This window comes from Mustelus asterias, chromosome 24, assembly GCF_964213995.1.
Source record: "Mustelus asterias chromosome 24, sMusAst1.hap1.1, whole genome shotgun sequence".
Lineage (NCBI taxonomy): Eukaryota > Metazoa > Chordata > Chondrichthyes > Carcharhiniformes > Triakidae > Mustelus > Mustelus asterias.
In genome coordinates this window covers 12,514,931-12,530,172 of record NC_135824.1, presented here as the reverse complement: position 1 = coordinate 12,530,172, position 15,242 = coordinate 12,514,931, and the positions used below count along the sequence as shown (strand labels likewise).

Sequence of the window (15,242 nt, the reverse complement as noted above, 5' to 3'; positions counted from 1 at the left end):
GAACACGGAAGAGGTGCAATGCCAGCATGTACTACGACATTTATTCACGGGAAAAGAATGAAGAGTGAGTGGGACTGAGAGTGGGAGTAGCCAGGGAGCCAGCCAGTGAGCACAAGTTACTTACAAACACTTCCCTTGTCTGGCTCCATCTTTTTAGCAGGCTGAACGATCATTCAGCCCGAGGATGAATAGAGTAGACCTCTTCACTAAATAACAGTGACAGCCTGAGCTGGAATTAATATCCGAGTACTCTTGGGAAACGTTTGTGGAGTGATTATTGATTCAGAAACAATGGAATGGTGTGGTTTTATATAAGGTTTTCCGATAGTGATATAAAAAGTTTAGATTAATTTACATATAAAAGTTCAAATGTATAAAGATATATATTTACTGAACATTTAAACATTGCATTTGTTAATTGAGGTATATAAAATGCTAAAGGGGATTGACAGGGTAGACATAGAGTGGACATTTCCCCTTGTTGGACATTCTAGAACAAGAGGCCATAGTTTTAGGCTAATGGGTGGCAGATTTAAAACAGAAATGAAAAGGAATTACTACATTAAAAGGGTCGTGAATTTGTGGAACTCTCTACCCCAGAGTGCAGTAGCCACCAGAACACAAAACAAATTTAAGGAGATAGATAGGTTTTTAATGAGTAGTGGAATATAGAGTCATGGGGAGTGGGCAGGAAGGTGAAGGTAAGGCCAAGATGAGAACAGCCATGATCGTATTGAATGGCGGAGCAGGCTCGAGATGCTGAATTGCCTACTCCTGCTCCTAGTTCCTATTTAAATATTTCCGTGAAAGTCGTTAATAAAAGAATTCCTGAAATCAGGTCGAGGTTTTGGAAGTTTTATTAATTTATTTTCAGGACGAGGACATCGCTGGGAAGGTTGACATTTGTTGCTCATCTCCAGTTGCCCTTGAGAAGGCAATGGGGTTAACCACTATTCATTGGATTAAGCCTGTTCAACGTTAATCCAGAAGAAATATCTTCCCAAAAAGTTGCTAGAATGAAAAATAAAATGCTCCAGATTGCCAAAACTGACATTGATGAAAGGTTGCTGGACATTTATATGAGAGATTAGGAATCAAGCTATAGTATCAAGCTAGGTGGCACGGTGGCACAGTGGTTAGCACTGCTGCCTCATAGCGCCAGGGACCTGGGTTTGATTCCCGGCTTGGGTCACTGCCTGTGTGGAGTTTGCACATTTTCCTCGTGTCTGCGTGGGTTTCCTCCAGGTGCTCCAGTTTCCTCCCGCAGTCCGAAAGACGCGCAGCTTAGGTGCATTGGCTTTGCTATGTTCTCCTTCTGTGTACCCGAACAGGCATCGGAGTGTGGCAACTAGGGGATTTTCACAATAACTTCATTGCAGTGTTATTGTAAGCCTACTTGTGACACTAATTAAAAAACGTAAAGAGAGGGTACAGGAAAATGTGATTAAAATGATGAAAAGCTCCCATAGCTCACAAAGATGATGGGGTAAGATCATGGGTCAAGTTTTTATGTTTTCATCCCCAACTCAGGCTCAGAAGTCTGTTGTACTTTCTGCTTTTGCGGTTGATCAAATAGGAAGCTGTCAGCAGTGGCTCAGTTGATTGTGCTCCTGCTGCTGTGTTAGAGGGTTGCGGGTTTGAATGCCACTTGCTGAGAGAATGTTGGAGGTGCCATCTTTTGGATAATGTTAAGCTGAAGCCTGTCTGCCCTCTTATCCTGTGGTATTGGTTGAAGGAAAAACAGGGGGCTATTCCTGGTCATTCCTCAAACAACATTCTCTCAAAGGGTCATAAGTGTGTGGAATTCACTACCCTAAAGCGTGGTGGATGCCGGGACTTTGAATAAATTTAAGGAAGAGGTGGATAGATTTTTTACGATCAGAGGTTTGAAGGGCTATGGTGAATGAGCTGGTAAGTGGGGTTGAGGCTGCGATGAGATCAGCCATGATCACATTAAATGGTGGAGCAGGCTTGAGGGGCTGAATTGCATATTCCTGCTCCTAGTTCTACTGTAGGGGACAAACAAGATCCAAGCTGATAAGATAAGACATTGCATACCATCTTGGGCTTGATCAGAGAAGATCCAAGCTGACAGGATGAGGTACTGCATCCCATCCCAGGTTTGATCTGATGCTTCATCTTAGCCAAAAGGCCAAGATGGCTTCTAAAAATTGCATCAGGTAAAGAAAGCCTTGGTTTAACGTCATTGGCTACCCTGACCCTTTACTCTACCCTAGCCTGGGCAAAGCACGATCACAGGCTCCAGCACACCTGAAGTTTAATATTCTCGCCTCATCTTGGGTGAACCACTTGCTTGATCATGGTTTCACCCCTATCAGGTTGAAGCTGAATTGAGATAAAACATGGTTGTATTGAGCGGCAGAGCAGGCTCGAGGAGTTTTAAGTTTATTTATTAGTGTCACAAGTAGGCTTACATTAATGTTGCAATTAAATTACTGTTAAAATCGCTTCGTTGCCACTCTGATGCCTTTTTGGGTACACTGAGGGAGCATTTATCATGGCCAATGGTCTTGATTTGATTTATTATTGTCACATGTATAAGTATACAGTAAAAGGTATTGTTTCTTGCGCACTATACAGATAAAGCATACCGTTCACAGAGAAGGTTGTGAATCTGTGGAATTCCCTGCCCAATGAAGCAGTTGAGGCTACCTCATCGAATGTTTTTAAGGCAAGGATAGATAAATTTTTGAACAGTAAAGGAATTAAGGGTTATGGTGAGTGGGCGGGTAAATGGAGCCGAATCCTTGAAAAGATCAGCCATGATCTTATTGAATGGCGGAGTAGGCCGGAGGGGGTCAGATGGCCTACTCCTCCTCCTAGTTCTTTTGTTCTTATATGTAAGGAAAGGAGAGGGTGAAGAATGTGGTGCTACAGTCATAGCTAGTGTGCAGAGAAAGATCAACTTAATATAAGGTAGGTCCATTCATAAGTCTGATGAGAAGAAACTATTCTTGAGTTAGTTGGTATGTGACCTCAAACTTATATCTTTTTCCCAACGGAGGAAAGTGGAAGAGAACATCTGGGGTATATGGGGTCCTTGATTATGCTGACTCCTTTTCTGGGGAAGCAGGGGGTGTAGACGGAGTCAGTGGATGGAAGGCTTGTTTGCGTGATAGATGAGCTGAAGTTTTAAGTTCATTCATTCGTGTCACAAGTAAGCTTACAGCAATGAAGTTACTTTGAAAATCCCCTAGTCGCCACACTCTGGTTCCTGTTCGGGTAAACTGAGGGAGAATTTAGCATGGCCAATGCACCTTAACCGGAGCACCCAGAGGAAACCCACGCAGACATGGGGAGAACGTCCAAATTCCACACAGGTGACCCAAACCGGGAATCGAACCCCGGGTCCCTGGCGCTGTGAGGCTAACCATTGTGCTGCCCTACTGTATACTGTAAGCGTTCTCCAAGGCGGCCTTCACGACACATGACAACACAGAGTCGCTGAGCAGAAACTGATAGCCAAGTTCCGCACACATGAGGACGGCCTCAACCGGGATCTTGGGTTCATGTCACACTATTGGAACCCTCCACAGCTTGCCTGGACCTGCAGAATCTCACTGGCTGTCCTGTCTGGAGACAATACACATTTCAATAACCTGTGCCTAATGCTCTCTCCACTCACATTGTCTGTATCTTTAAGACTTGATTAGCTGTAAAGATTTGCATTCTAATCAGTATTCTGTAACTTGATTTTGTGTCTCTGTGTGCCTTATTTGTCATGATGTGGAGATGCCGGCGTTGGACTGGGGTAAACACAGTAAGAGGTTTAACAACACCAGGTGAGTCACCTGAAGAAGGGGCTTGGAGCTCCGAAAGCTTGTGTGGCTTTTGCTACCAAATAAACCTGTTGGACTTTAACCTGGTGTTGTTAAACTTCTTACTGCCTTGTTTGTGAGCAGATATCCACTCCATCTGACGAAGGAGCAGCGCTCCGAAAGCTAATGGCATTTGCTACCAAATAAACCTGTTGGACTTTAACCTGGTGTTGTTAAAACTCTTACTGTGTCTGCCCTACTGTGCCACTATGAATTGCCTACTCCTGCTCCTAGTTTTTATGAAGTTTATTGTCACATAGTGTTTGTGGGAACTTGCTCTGCACAACTTAGCTTCTGTGTCCTCCAGTGTGACGCTGCATGTAGAGTTTAAATGTTTTTTAAAAGGACAACTTACAGGGCAGTTTAAAGGTGGCAATCTCATTGGCTGGACCTTGTTGTTTACAGCCAGGTCGATCAATCAAAAAGCAAGAAGGGCAAGTGCAATGATGATTGGTTAACATTACCCAATCGGTTAGCCGGATGCGCGGTTGCGCCCCAAGTAACCAATCAACGGCGAGGTCCGCACGCGTCTTTCAGCGAATCAGCGAGGGGGAGGACGGTGATTGGACCAATAAGTGGGCCTGATTGTCCAATAGGCGAGCGGGGCGAAGGGACTGCAGCCAATCAACGTTGAGGGAGGAAAAGGGCGCCAAGAATTGTCGGTTGAAGCTGCGGAGAATGGCGGCGGCTCGGAGCCGGGAGGGAGAGCGGCTGTGAGGGGCAGGAGCCGCCCGGGGGACTCCGGCAGTGGCCATGGGCTCTCACAACATCGCCTTCCTGGTGGACACGGCGGCCTCGGAGGCCGGGCTGCTCCGGCAGGCCGCGCTGCGGGTGCTGCTGCACTCGGCCCGCGGCTCCGGCTTCCACAACGTCCGCTGGGCCTTTAAACTCTTTGACTCGGCGGCGGCGGCGGCCCGGCCCAGGGCCCGAGGCGGGAGCCGGGGCCACGGCTTCCAAGAGCTGCGACTCCAGCAGCTGGAGGAACTGGAGGAGGCCCTGAGCCGGGAGCTGGAGGCGGCCCGGCGGGAGCCGGGGAGCGCAGCCCCCACTGCCGCCGCTGCCACTCAGACGGCGCTGATCGAGGCTTTGTCGGACTATGAATGGGACCGGCCGGACATCACGTCGCCGGCCAAATGCCGCCGCGGGTCGGCAGCCGAGGCCCCGCAGCCCCGGCCTCGGAGTTCCCTCTTCCTCTTCGCCCCCTGCCCGCACTCCCGGGCTCACCTCCTCGGCTTCCTGCAGCTCCCCGCCAGCCACAGCGGCCAGCAGCTGGCGGAGAGAATCATCCCGGCTCCAGTCCGGGCCCTGCTCTCCAGCCACTGCATCGCCCTGCACTGGGTGGACATCCAGCCGCTGCAGCAGGTAAAGAGCGCGCAGGGCGCCCAATTTTAACTCTCCTTACTGGGGTCCCTTTCTAAAGTTTTAATTCTTGTTTTCAAATCCCTCCATGCACACCCCCACCCCCCCAAAAAAAAACTCACCACCCTCTGCCAATTCTCATCTCCCCTGGTTTTAAATCAAAGCAAAATACTGTGGATGCTAAAGATCTGAAATGAAAACAAACAGAAAATCCTGGGGTGGCACAGTGCTGTCTGTCAACGCTAGGGACCCGAGTTCAATTCCAGCCTTGGGTGACTCTCTGGGGGGATCTCCCTGTTCCGCTCGCTACGGGAATTGTAGCGGGTGGGGCACGGACCGTATCGGTGACCTTGGGTGGGATATTCCGGCTTTGGGGCAAACGCAACCGGAAAATCCCGTGTCTGTGTGGGGTTTCCGCCAGATGCTCCTGTTTCCTCCAAAAATGTGCAGGTGAGATGGATTGGCCATGCTAAATTGCCCCTTCGGGTCCCAAGAGGTGTAGGTCAGGGGGATTAACGGAGTAAATATGTGGGTAATGGAGTAAACACAGTAAGAAGTCTGACAACACCAGGTTAAAGTCCAACAGGTTTATTTGGTAGCACAAGCCACTAGCTTTTGGAGCGCTCCAAAAGGTCTGGGTACGATTCTCTGTTGGATAGTCGGTGTAGACATGATGGGCCGAATGGTCTCCTGCGTTGTAGGGATTCTGTGAACTCAGCAGGTCTGGCCGCATGCTGAGATTTTCCAGCTCCCAACCGTGTTTCCCCCAGCAGTGGAAGGCAGCATGCTGTTCACTAGCAGTGCGATTCTCAGGTCCCGCCACTGTCAATGGGATTGCCCATTGATGTTCCAGGGCCTGGAGAATCCCGCGAGCATGAACGGCTGGAGAGTTCAGGCCAATGTCTCAGACCTAAACAATCCTCCTGTGGTGATTTTAATCACTTCCCTGTGCTGTCAACTGCCCAAACCACAAGCTCTAGAATTGCCTCCCTAAACCCTCTCACCTCCTTAATACCCACCTCTGTTGAGAACATATAGTTCTTGTTCTGAATGGGATAACTCTTATGGTTCCATAGCAATGGGTGCTTTTAATTAAGCAGTCTTGAGAACTTGGGACTCTGCAGGACAAGAGCGATTCTGGGCTAGGATAGGTCGGAGCACCCTCGAGTGCTAATTTTGCTCAACCCTTGTGGCCAAGCTGTTGATCACCTTTTCTAACATCTTGTGTGCCCCTAGTGAAATGCACTGCGACATAAGAACAAAAACTGCTGGAAAAAGTCAGCACATCTAGCAACATCTGTGGAAAGAGAAAAACAAGAGTTAATGGTTTGAGTCCAGTATAACTTATTTGATTCTGAAGAGTCATATCTGACTCATTAGCTTGGATTCTTGCTCCACAGATGCTGCCAGACCTGCTGAATTTTTACAGCACCCACATTATTTTGCTTTATTTAAGTTCTGTTGGATATTCCATTGTTCAAGGTGTAACATAAATACAAGTTATTAGAACCATCGAAACCTACATTGCAGAAGGAGACCATTTGGCCCATCAAGTCTGCACTGACCACTATCCCACCCAGACCCTATCCTCATAACCACATGTATTTACCCTAGCTAGTCCCCCTGACACTAAGGGGCAATTTAGCGTGGCCAATCAACCTAACTCGCACATCTTTGGACTGTGGGGGGGAAACTGGAGCACCCGGAGGAAACCCACGCAGTCACGGGGAGAACGATGATCACCCAAGGCTGAAATTGAATCCAGGCCCCTGGTGCTGTGAGGCAGCAGTGTTAACCGCTGTGCCACCGTGCCGCCCATCCTATGGTGGCCTGAGTTGCAGAATGTACTAACTTTAGAGCAACAATAATTGATAGTTGGCAGCGCTCTTCTAGTGAAATTTGTGGGCCTATTTTCACCGGACCCTGAGTTGCTCCAGTGTCACCAAGCAAGCATCAGTGCAAGTGTGACCACTGATGCATGAACAACAAACATAGTTGAATTAAACTTAAAAGATGTCAAAATATGAAATGAAGTTCTAGCAAAACCAAAAGTATTCTAACCAAGGAAGTGATCATATTTTCAAAGTCTATAAGACACACTGTAGTGCCTGCTGGTCATAGAAGGTCTCAAATGTACAGGCAGATATTGTGTGCACCCTTTCCAAAGCTACCCCAGGCATGGTCCAAGTCTTACGCCAAGACTTGACATAATTTAGGTTGACATTCCAGTGCTGTATTGTGGGAATGTTGTACTGTTAGAGATGCCCCCTTTCAGATAAGAGGTTAAAGCACAGCTGTGTCTGCCAATTTAGGTTAACATTTAAAGGAATATTCCTGTGGCACTTTTGTGGAAGGGTACTAAATTCTGTTGTCCCAGCCAAAGTTCTTCTCTCGACTCTGATACTGTCAAAGTTCTATTTGCATGCCTGTTTTATGACCAGTTTTTGGGATTTCGCTGTGCACAAAACGGTTGCCCTGTTCATCCACATAACAAATAACTGCATATAAAATATAATTTGTTCTTTAACACACTTTTGGGCCTGCTAATTTGTGGTAACCGAATTGGTCAGATTCTGTTGTATCAAAATGTAATGAATGTGCTATAAATATGAGGTGCACCTTTCCAGGTGAAACATTAAAAGGAGGATAACTGTTCTTCGTTCAAATGAATGTTGAAGGGTGCTTGCCAATTGAAAATAGAGCAGAGTATCACTTGCCAACATTTTTCCTTGACCAACACATCGTAAAGCCAATTGGTCATCATTGCTGTTTGAGATTTTGCCATGTAGATATAATTTGTTGTATTTATCTAAGTAACAATTACCACATTTCAAAAAGTAATTCATTGGAATGAAATGCCTAAGGATGTTCTGAAGGTGATAAACTTTCGTCATTTATAATAGGTTAACCTAATCGTATTTCCCAACGCACTCATGTTGCTGTAAAGTGGTGCATTCTCACTTAGCACTGTCTGAGATTGGCCAATATTTTTGTTACATTGGAATTTTGCATTTTGTCACGCATGCAAATCGCTGTCATGGCATCAATTATTTCCTGTTGATTTCCTTGATTTCTAATTGACGAGGATCTGCCTAAGCGGAATTGGCCTCTGATTCACCTCCGGAATGCACAGCATTGTAGCCTTAAAGGAGATGTCCAGGATTTGGATCCTGGGGCCCTCAGCCCGACCCAATGTCGCTCCAAACCCTGGCAATTCCGTCCCGTCTTTCAATTGCTGTTTGGTCTTATTTAAATTTGGCAGTTTAGAAAACATTAAACCAATGTAATAAAAGCAAAATCTTCCCGATGCTGGAATGTGAAACAAAAACAGAAAATGCTGAAAAATCTCAGCCTGTCTGACAGCACCTCTGGGGAAAGAATAAAACCAATGTTTTGAGTCTAGATGACTCTTTGTCATTAAACCAATGCCCTGTTTGTTGCCTTCAGGTGAATGTAAAAGATTGCAGGTTCATATTTTAAACGCAAGGGTCTAAGTGTTGAATTTGCAGGAAAACTGGAATAATTCGCACTTTTTTTTTTCAGTGGGAGTTCAGACTAGAATCTCCCAGACTAGAATCTCCCAGACTAGAATCTCCCAGACTGTGCACTGCAGAGGCCAGCAGTGCGAATATTATTTTAAATCAGTGGGTGGGGCCTATTCCCGTCTGGAAGCAGTGGGTCTCTGCACACGCACAGTGGCCCTGAGCTGTCAGCCTCCTCTTTGCTGGCCAGCTCGATCACTGGCCAGCCTCGTGAACGCCGCAGTGCTGCCCCCCAACCCCCCATGGCCCTATTGTGGCCCCCCTCTCCCAACCATTCCCGGGGCCAGTCTTGACCCCCGTTGTGGACCGCCCCAATTTCCAGCCCCCCCCACAGTGTAGGCACTCCTGTAGCCAGACCCACCAAAACTGTCCCGATCGCTGGCCTCTCTCCTGCCCCCATTGATACCAATGGCAGAGTGGCAACGGGAACCCCCCACCAATCGTCCCATGCCCCACCCTCTTGACACTGCCCTATGCCCGATGAGCAGTGCCAAGGTACCCCTTGGGTAGTGCTGGAGGTCCATGTCCAGGGGGCACCACCGCCTGACCCCCTGGAGGGGCCCTGATTCCTCTCTTTTCCTACCCCCCGCCCCCTTCACTCCAGCGGGGTTGGGCCACTAGCTCCCTGTTAGTGGGGAGCTAGTGTAATCCCCGCTGGAATGAAACACTGGCAGGGTGGGATTCAGTCCTGGGACCACTAATAGCATTTAAATAGTATGCTAAATGCTATTTAAATGCTGACCCTGCCGATTTCCAGTGCGGAGCAGACCACGCTGAAAATCCGGCACTGGGAGAAGCGAGCGCGGCGCGAATGCTCGTGGGAACCCCATGAATCGGCCGCCGTGGGATTCTCCCGGCTCGCTGTGCTAAAACATTAGTCCAGCGGGATAGGAAAATCACGGCCAACTTGTGGGGGAGGGGCGTAGAGAATTTCCCTTGTGACCTGGCCAATATCTATTGCTCAACCTTCATCACTAAAACAAATTATCTGATCATTATCCCATTGTACCACACAATTATTTATTGTGCGAATTATGCTTTTATAGTTTGTATGCTTGGTAATACATGAAACTTATTGTGAATTCTTTTCCTCTAGTTCGTTGGGGCTCCTGATCATTTTGGCTATAAGATGGTCTCTGAAGTGATGCGCTTGGTCGGTGGAAGTTTAATTCCATTCGCTGGTTTAATGCAACTTTCACTTAATGGCGCTGCTGTATTATTGGACAAAACTTCTCAAGTTGGCCTGAGGAAGATTGTGTTTGAGAAGAATGGCACAGATGCAAAGGAGTATTTGAAACTGAGGAAAACAGTGGGCGCTCTCTTTCCATTTGATTGCAGTATGAATTACATGATGAATGCTGAAACATTCTATCGAAAGATGTTTCCTCTTCAACAAGGATTACTGACTATCACACAAGGTGATTATCGCCCCTTTTTCTAGCGTCGTCAGATGTGAAAGTGCTTTCTGTACATTAATGGACCTTTGGAATAATATGCTCTTTTAGTTCCAGTTTTTGCATTTATCTTAAGTTCTGCTTTTATGATTAACCTGACAAATCAGTAGTTGAGGCATTTTAACTAGGGCTGCAAGCAATTTCCACTTTTATCAAAGCTAATTTGCAATGTAAATCTGGAGTCTGGGATCCATCTGAGTCAAATTTCCGCACAGAAGACATTCTCAGCATCGTTTCAGTGTGACCCCACATGGGATGTAAATCCACTGTCATGGCAAATCTGGTTCTCAAACTTTTAAGGAGGTTTAAGAGCCTGTTTTACTATTTGGAGAAGTGTGGTTAGTTTTCCCACTGTTCTGGGCAACATTTCTCTCTCAACCAAAACCACCATTGCAGGTCGACTGTCTCTGATTTGCTGCTTTTGGCCTCTTGCTGTGCATAAAATGGCTGCTGTGCTCAAGTACATAAATGGCTGCCTTCAAAACAATTTACTGAATGTGAAGAGCTCTTTAGAAAGGTGCTTTTTAAATGCAAGCTTTTCCAGTTGAGGTTCCTCTATTATTTTATTGACTGTATTGAAAATTTCTAAAATTATTTTGTTGTTCCTGCTTATGAGCAGGAGAGCAGGAGGTGTGCTGTCCTGTAGCTTTGGAGCCCATTTCCTGTAGTCAGAAATACCTGACTGCACCTGTGCGCATTATAGTGAAAGGTGCTGTAAAAGATTGGGATCTGCAAAGGACTGGACAGTTGTCAACGCATGCTTGGATCTTGCAACGAGCTAAACAGAAGGAAACTAAAGAGACTTACTTTCTCCACCAACTTCTCAAGGAAATAGTCTACAATAACATATACGTGGTGGGTATTCTTTGCATTTAAATTAGTTTTGAAGATGTGTATCAATTGAATGTTGTGTCCCCATCTATTCTCCTGGGATTTTAACTGTCACTTGTTAAACAAAAGATTTATGATACTTGGTGACACCTCTTCCAACATAATAGTTTTTGCTCTTATTCACATTGCTTTAGTTAGCAGTTAGTCACATTGGATCTTGCTTATTTGGAAAATTAGTAGGAAAAGATATATTTAAGAATCTTGGAAGAAATCAATATGCTATTCATGTTTGTTATATTTTTCCAGATTGTTGAAGTGGAGGCGAATAATTACCTGCCTCCATGTACAGGAATACTGTCTCCGTTGCTTAGTGGCACAGCAGTGCTTACCCTGATCTCCTGGGAACAAGAACCAGAGCTTGAAGAGCTTCTTTTGCAGACAGAATTAACTGAGAGTAGCCAGGTGATGGCCTCAGAGGTCCCAGATATTGTAAGCAAAGCATTGAATCTCTTCTCTGATATCACTGATGAGTGTCAAACCTGCTCAGGTGAGAAAAATACGCATTAATTTGGAAATTTATTTAATTCCTCCTTTGGTATGTGTTGGGAATACTTTTCAGTAGTTTCTTCTTCTTTTGGTCTGAGTATTTTTTTAGATAAAAAATTGGACTTCTCAACTGTGAGTGAGATGTGAAATTTAATTTGTGTACTAAACTTATTGTGTGGCAAGATATTGGAACAATCAAGTATTGTAACAATTAACTGAATCAGATTAAATAAAGAGTGATCTGGCCATTGATAAGATAGTGTACGTTTTTAGAATGGAAGTTGTAAGTTTGGCAACTTGTGCTGAGCTGCTGAATTTTTATTACTAGGTCTGAGATTACTGCTCACGTTTTCAGAACTGAGCATACCAGAGCTTGTTTTTGGTGATGAAATCGTTAACTTTGGATGGTTTTGCCTGTTTTACACTCATAATTACTCTGAAAGAGTTAGAGGGGAAAAAAGCACTACAGAGTAACTATTCAGCAGTTCAGCACAGGTTGCTAAACTTGCAACTTCCATTCTAAAAACGTCCACTACTTTCTCAATGGCCAGATCATTCTTTATTTAATGTGATTCACAGTTACTTGTCATAATACTTGATTGTTCCAATATCTTGCCACACAATAAGTTTAATACATAAATTAAATTTCACATCTCACTCGCAGTTGCGAAGTCCTATTCCAAATACCCATACAGAGCCCTGTGCGGTACATCCTCCCCCACCCCCTCCCCTAACCCTGATGTCCAGGCATCCCATTCATTTACTGTAGAAACTTCCCATCTCCCTTTCTATGGTCCCTTTAAACTCACCTGCTTTATGGCAGCCAGTGCTGTAAAAAGGGGAGCATGGCCTCCTTTGCACTTCGCTGCCGGAGCCCCTGAATTGCCTCGCTTCTTCAGTCTCAACTGGTCTGAGTCGGGAAGGTTCGGGCGAGTCAGGTGCTTTGGCATTCAAGTGTGGATAAGTCACTATGGAGTGGCAATACACTGCTGATCGCCACTCTGAGGAAGTTATGGGCCATTATCGGACTAACATTCAGAAATAACAGGTTTAATTTTGCGTCCGTTTTTTTTTCTGGAGGAAGAAATCTTACTGTTGAATCTGGTTATGTTGGTAAAGTGGAAATGTGACCTACGTAGGGATGTGTTGTATATTAGTTGGTCACCTGCAATTTATGTACATTTGGATGGAGCAACCACAAGGTTTTGAAGGACTTAGCATTTTGTGATATGAATATTAGGGAGAAGGAAAAAGAAAATTTAAACGTAAACCAAAAAAAAGCAGGAAAAGACTAACCTGCTGTGCATTTGTAGTTTGATCAAATATATTCTTCTGATGTACTTCTGAGGCTTTATAAAGCACTGGTTAGGCCCCATTTGGAGTACTGTGAGCAATTTTGGGCCCCACACCTCAGGAAGGACATACTGGCACTGGAGCGGGTCCAGCGGAGATTCACACGGATGATCCCAGGAATGGTAGGCCTGACATACGATGAACGTCTGAGGATCGTGGGATTATATTCATTGGAGTTTAGGAGGTTGAGGGGAGATCTGATAGAAACTTACAAGATAATGAACGGCTTAGATAGGATGGACGTAGGGAAGTTGTTTCCATTAACAGGGGAGACTAGGACGCGGGGGCACAGCCTTAGAATAAAAGGGAGTCACTTTAGAACAGAGATGAGGAGAAATTTCTTCAGCCAGAGAGTGGTGGGTCTGTGGAATTCATTGCCACAGAGGGCTGTGGAGGCCGAGACGTTGAGCGTCTTCAAGACAGAAATTGATAAATTCTTGATTTCTCGAGGAATTAAGGGCTATGGGGAGAGAGCGGGTAAATGGAGTTGAAATCAACCATGATTGAATGGTGGAGTGGACTCGATGGGCCGAATGGCCTTACTTCCGCTCCTATGTCTTATGGTCTTATTCATTGTTTATTATAAATTCCATATGGCAGCATTTTATGGTGACATGATTGACCAAGTATAAGATATAGATAAGTAAAAGGTGTCTGCTGTACGGTATGGCAAGATTGTTTTATTAGCTGGTTCATATAATGTTCTGTTAAATGGAGTTTATGCTGCAAGTTTCCTGAAATGCTCCATATTCACATTTGCAGCACATTATCTGTATATACCGAATGTAATAAAGTTAATGATTAAATTTTTAAAATGTTGGTCACTTTGCTCCTTAAGCTGCCTTATGCTGCGGTATTATTTCATGGATTGTCAGCAATCCTCAAAATCCAGTCTATTGTCTGGTTCCTGTAACCAAATTAAAATTATGATTGCAGCTCCCCAGTTTTATAGTGGGTGTGTTGATACTAACATGATTGGCCCCTATACGTATTGGACGATTTATATGAATCTTGCTGAGTTTTGGAATCTTAGCTCTGCATCTTGAACTTAATAGAATAATTCCTGAAATTTACCCCTCAAACTTTGATCTCTTCTCTTACTATTTAAATGGATTTAAATAATCAGTATTGCCAAAAGCAAGCTATACTTGAAGAAAACATAGTTAATTATTTCCTTTTAAGATCCAACCTGAAATTCAACAAACATGAACCATGAAAGTCATATTGAATTAGAATCATTGTTTTTTTTATCAGTGTTGAAATGTTTGGGTCAGTGTATTGAAATTGAAAGTAAATTCTCATTTTGTTCTGTTATTGGCATTGTCTTATTCCAATTTATTAGATAATTGTAGTTTCAGTTCAGAAGCAATTCTGAATTGTGCAGAGTTGACGGGAAGAGGTTGGTAGTAATGACCAATAGATTAGCAACGTCCGAGTGTATTTCCAATTGCATAGAAGTTTTAAGCACAGTAAGAGTTTTACGCTGCTGTATGAATGTTAATTGGTATTTAAACAACCTAAAAACTTTAATATCGAACAACTATGATTTCTCTAGCAGTGGGATACAGCCAGTCTTGCCTGAGACCATGGTGACTATTTAAAGCAGTACCATTTGATAGTGGAATCAAACTGCAGTAGAGAAAGGGGAAAATGCACAGTATGCCAACAAAGAAGGATTTTTAAAAATGAAGTTGAATTTAAAAAAACACAGCTTATAAATTATTAACACATGGAAAATCTAGTCCTATCTGCTCATATACCGATATGCTATTGTAATGTGCACAAGTACTAAAACATGAATGTGTGATGATCTTTGAATAACTAGTCTTGGAATCTAGGAATGAATAAACTTACAGTCCATTTGGTTGGTCCAAAAATTTTTAATTACCCAGTTCCTGAAATATACTTAACGCTGTCTTGAATTTTTCCATGTTATCTGCCTATAGTGTGCACGGTGGCACAGTGGTTAGCACTGCTGTCTCACAGCGCCATGGACTTGGGTTCAATTCCCAGTTTGGGTCATTATTTGTGCGGCGTCTGCACGTTCTCCCCGTGTCTATGTGTGGGTTTTCGCCAGGTGCTCTGGTTTTCTCCCACAGTTCAAAGATGTGCATTGGCCATGCTAAATTCTCCCTCAGTGTACCCAAACAGGTGCTGGAATGTGTCGACTGCGGGATTTTCACAGTAACTTCATTGCAGTGTTAATGTAAGCCTACTTGTGACTAATAAATAAACTTTTTATCTTCCAATCTGTTCCCAGATTTCTGCGTGCACACGAATCCATATCCTCTGCCTCTAGAATTTATAGATGTTTCAAA

At 44.5% G+C, this 15,242-nt stretch overlaps 1 protein-coding gene across 1 annotated transcript in view; it reads left to right on the top strand.

Moving 5' to 3' along the window:
* Positions 1 to 4,577: 4,577 nt before the first annotated feature.
* ticrr (TopBP1-interacting, checkpoint, and replication regulator) overlaps positions 4,578 to 15,242 on the top strand; it is a 46,657-nt gene continuing 35,992 nt past the window's right edge. Inside the window, exons 1-4 of the mRNA XM_078241307.1 lie at positions 4,578 to 5,201; positions 9,837 to 10,158; positions 10,814 to 11,049; positions 11,332 to 11,572. Of these exons, the coding sequence (XP_078097433.1) occupies positions 4,593 to 5,201; positions 9,837 to 10,158; positions 10,814 to 11,049; positions 11,332 to 11,572 (1,408 nt within the window). The 5' untranslated portion in view covers positions 4,578 to 4,592. The remainder of the gene's footprint in view (positions 5,202 to 9,836; positions 10,159 to 10,813; positions 11,050 to 11,331; positions 11,573 to 15,242) is intronic.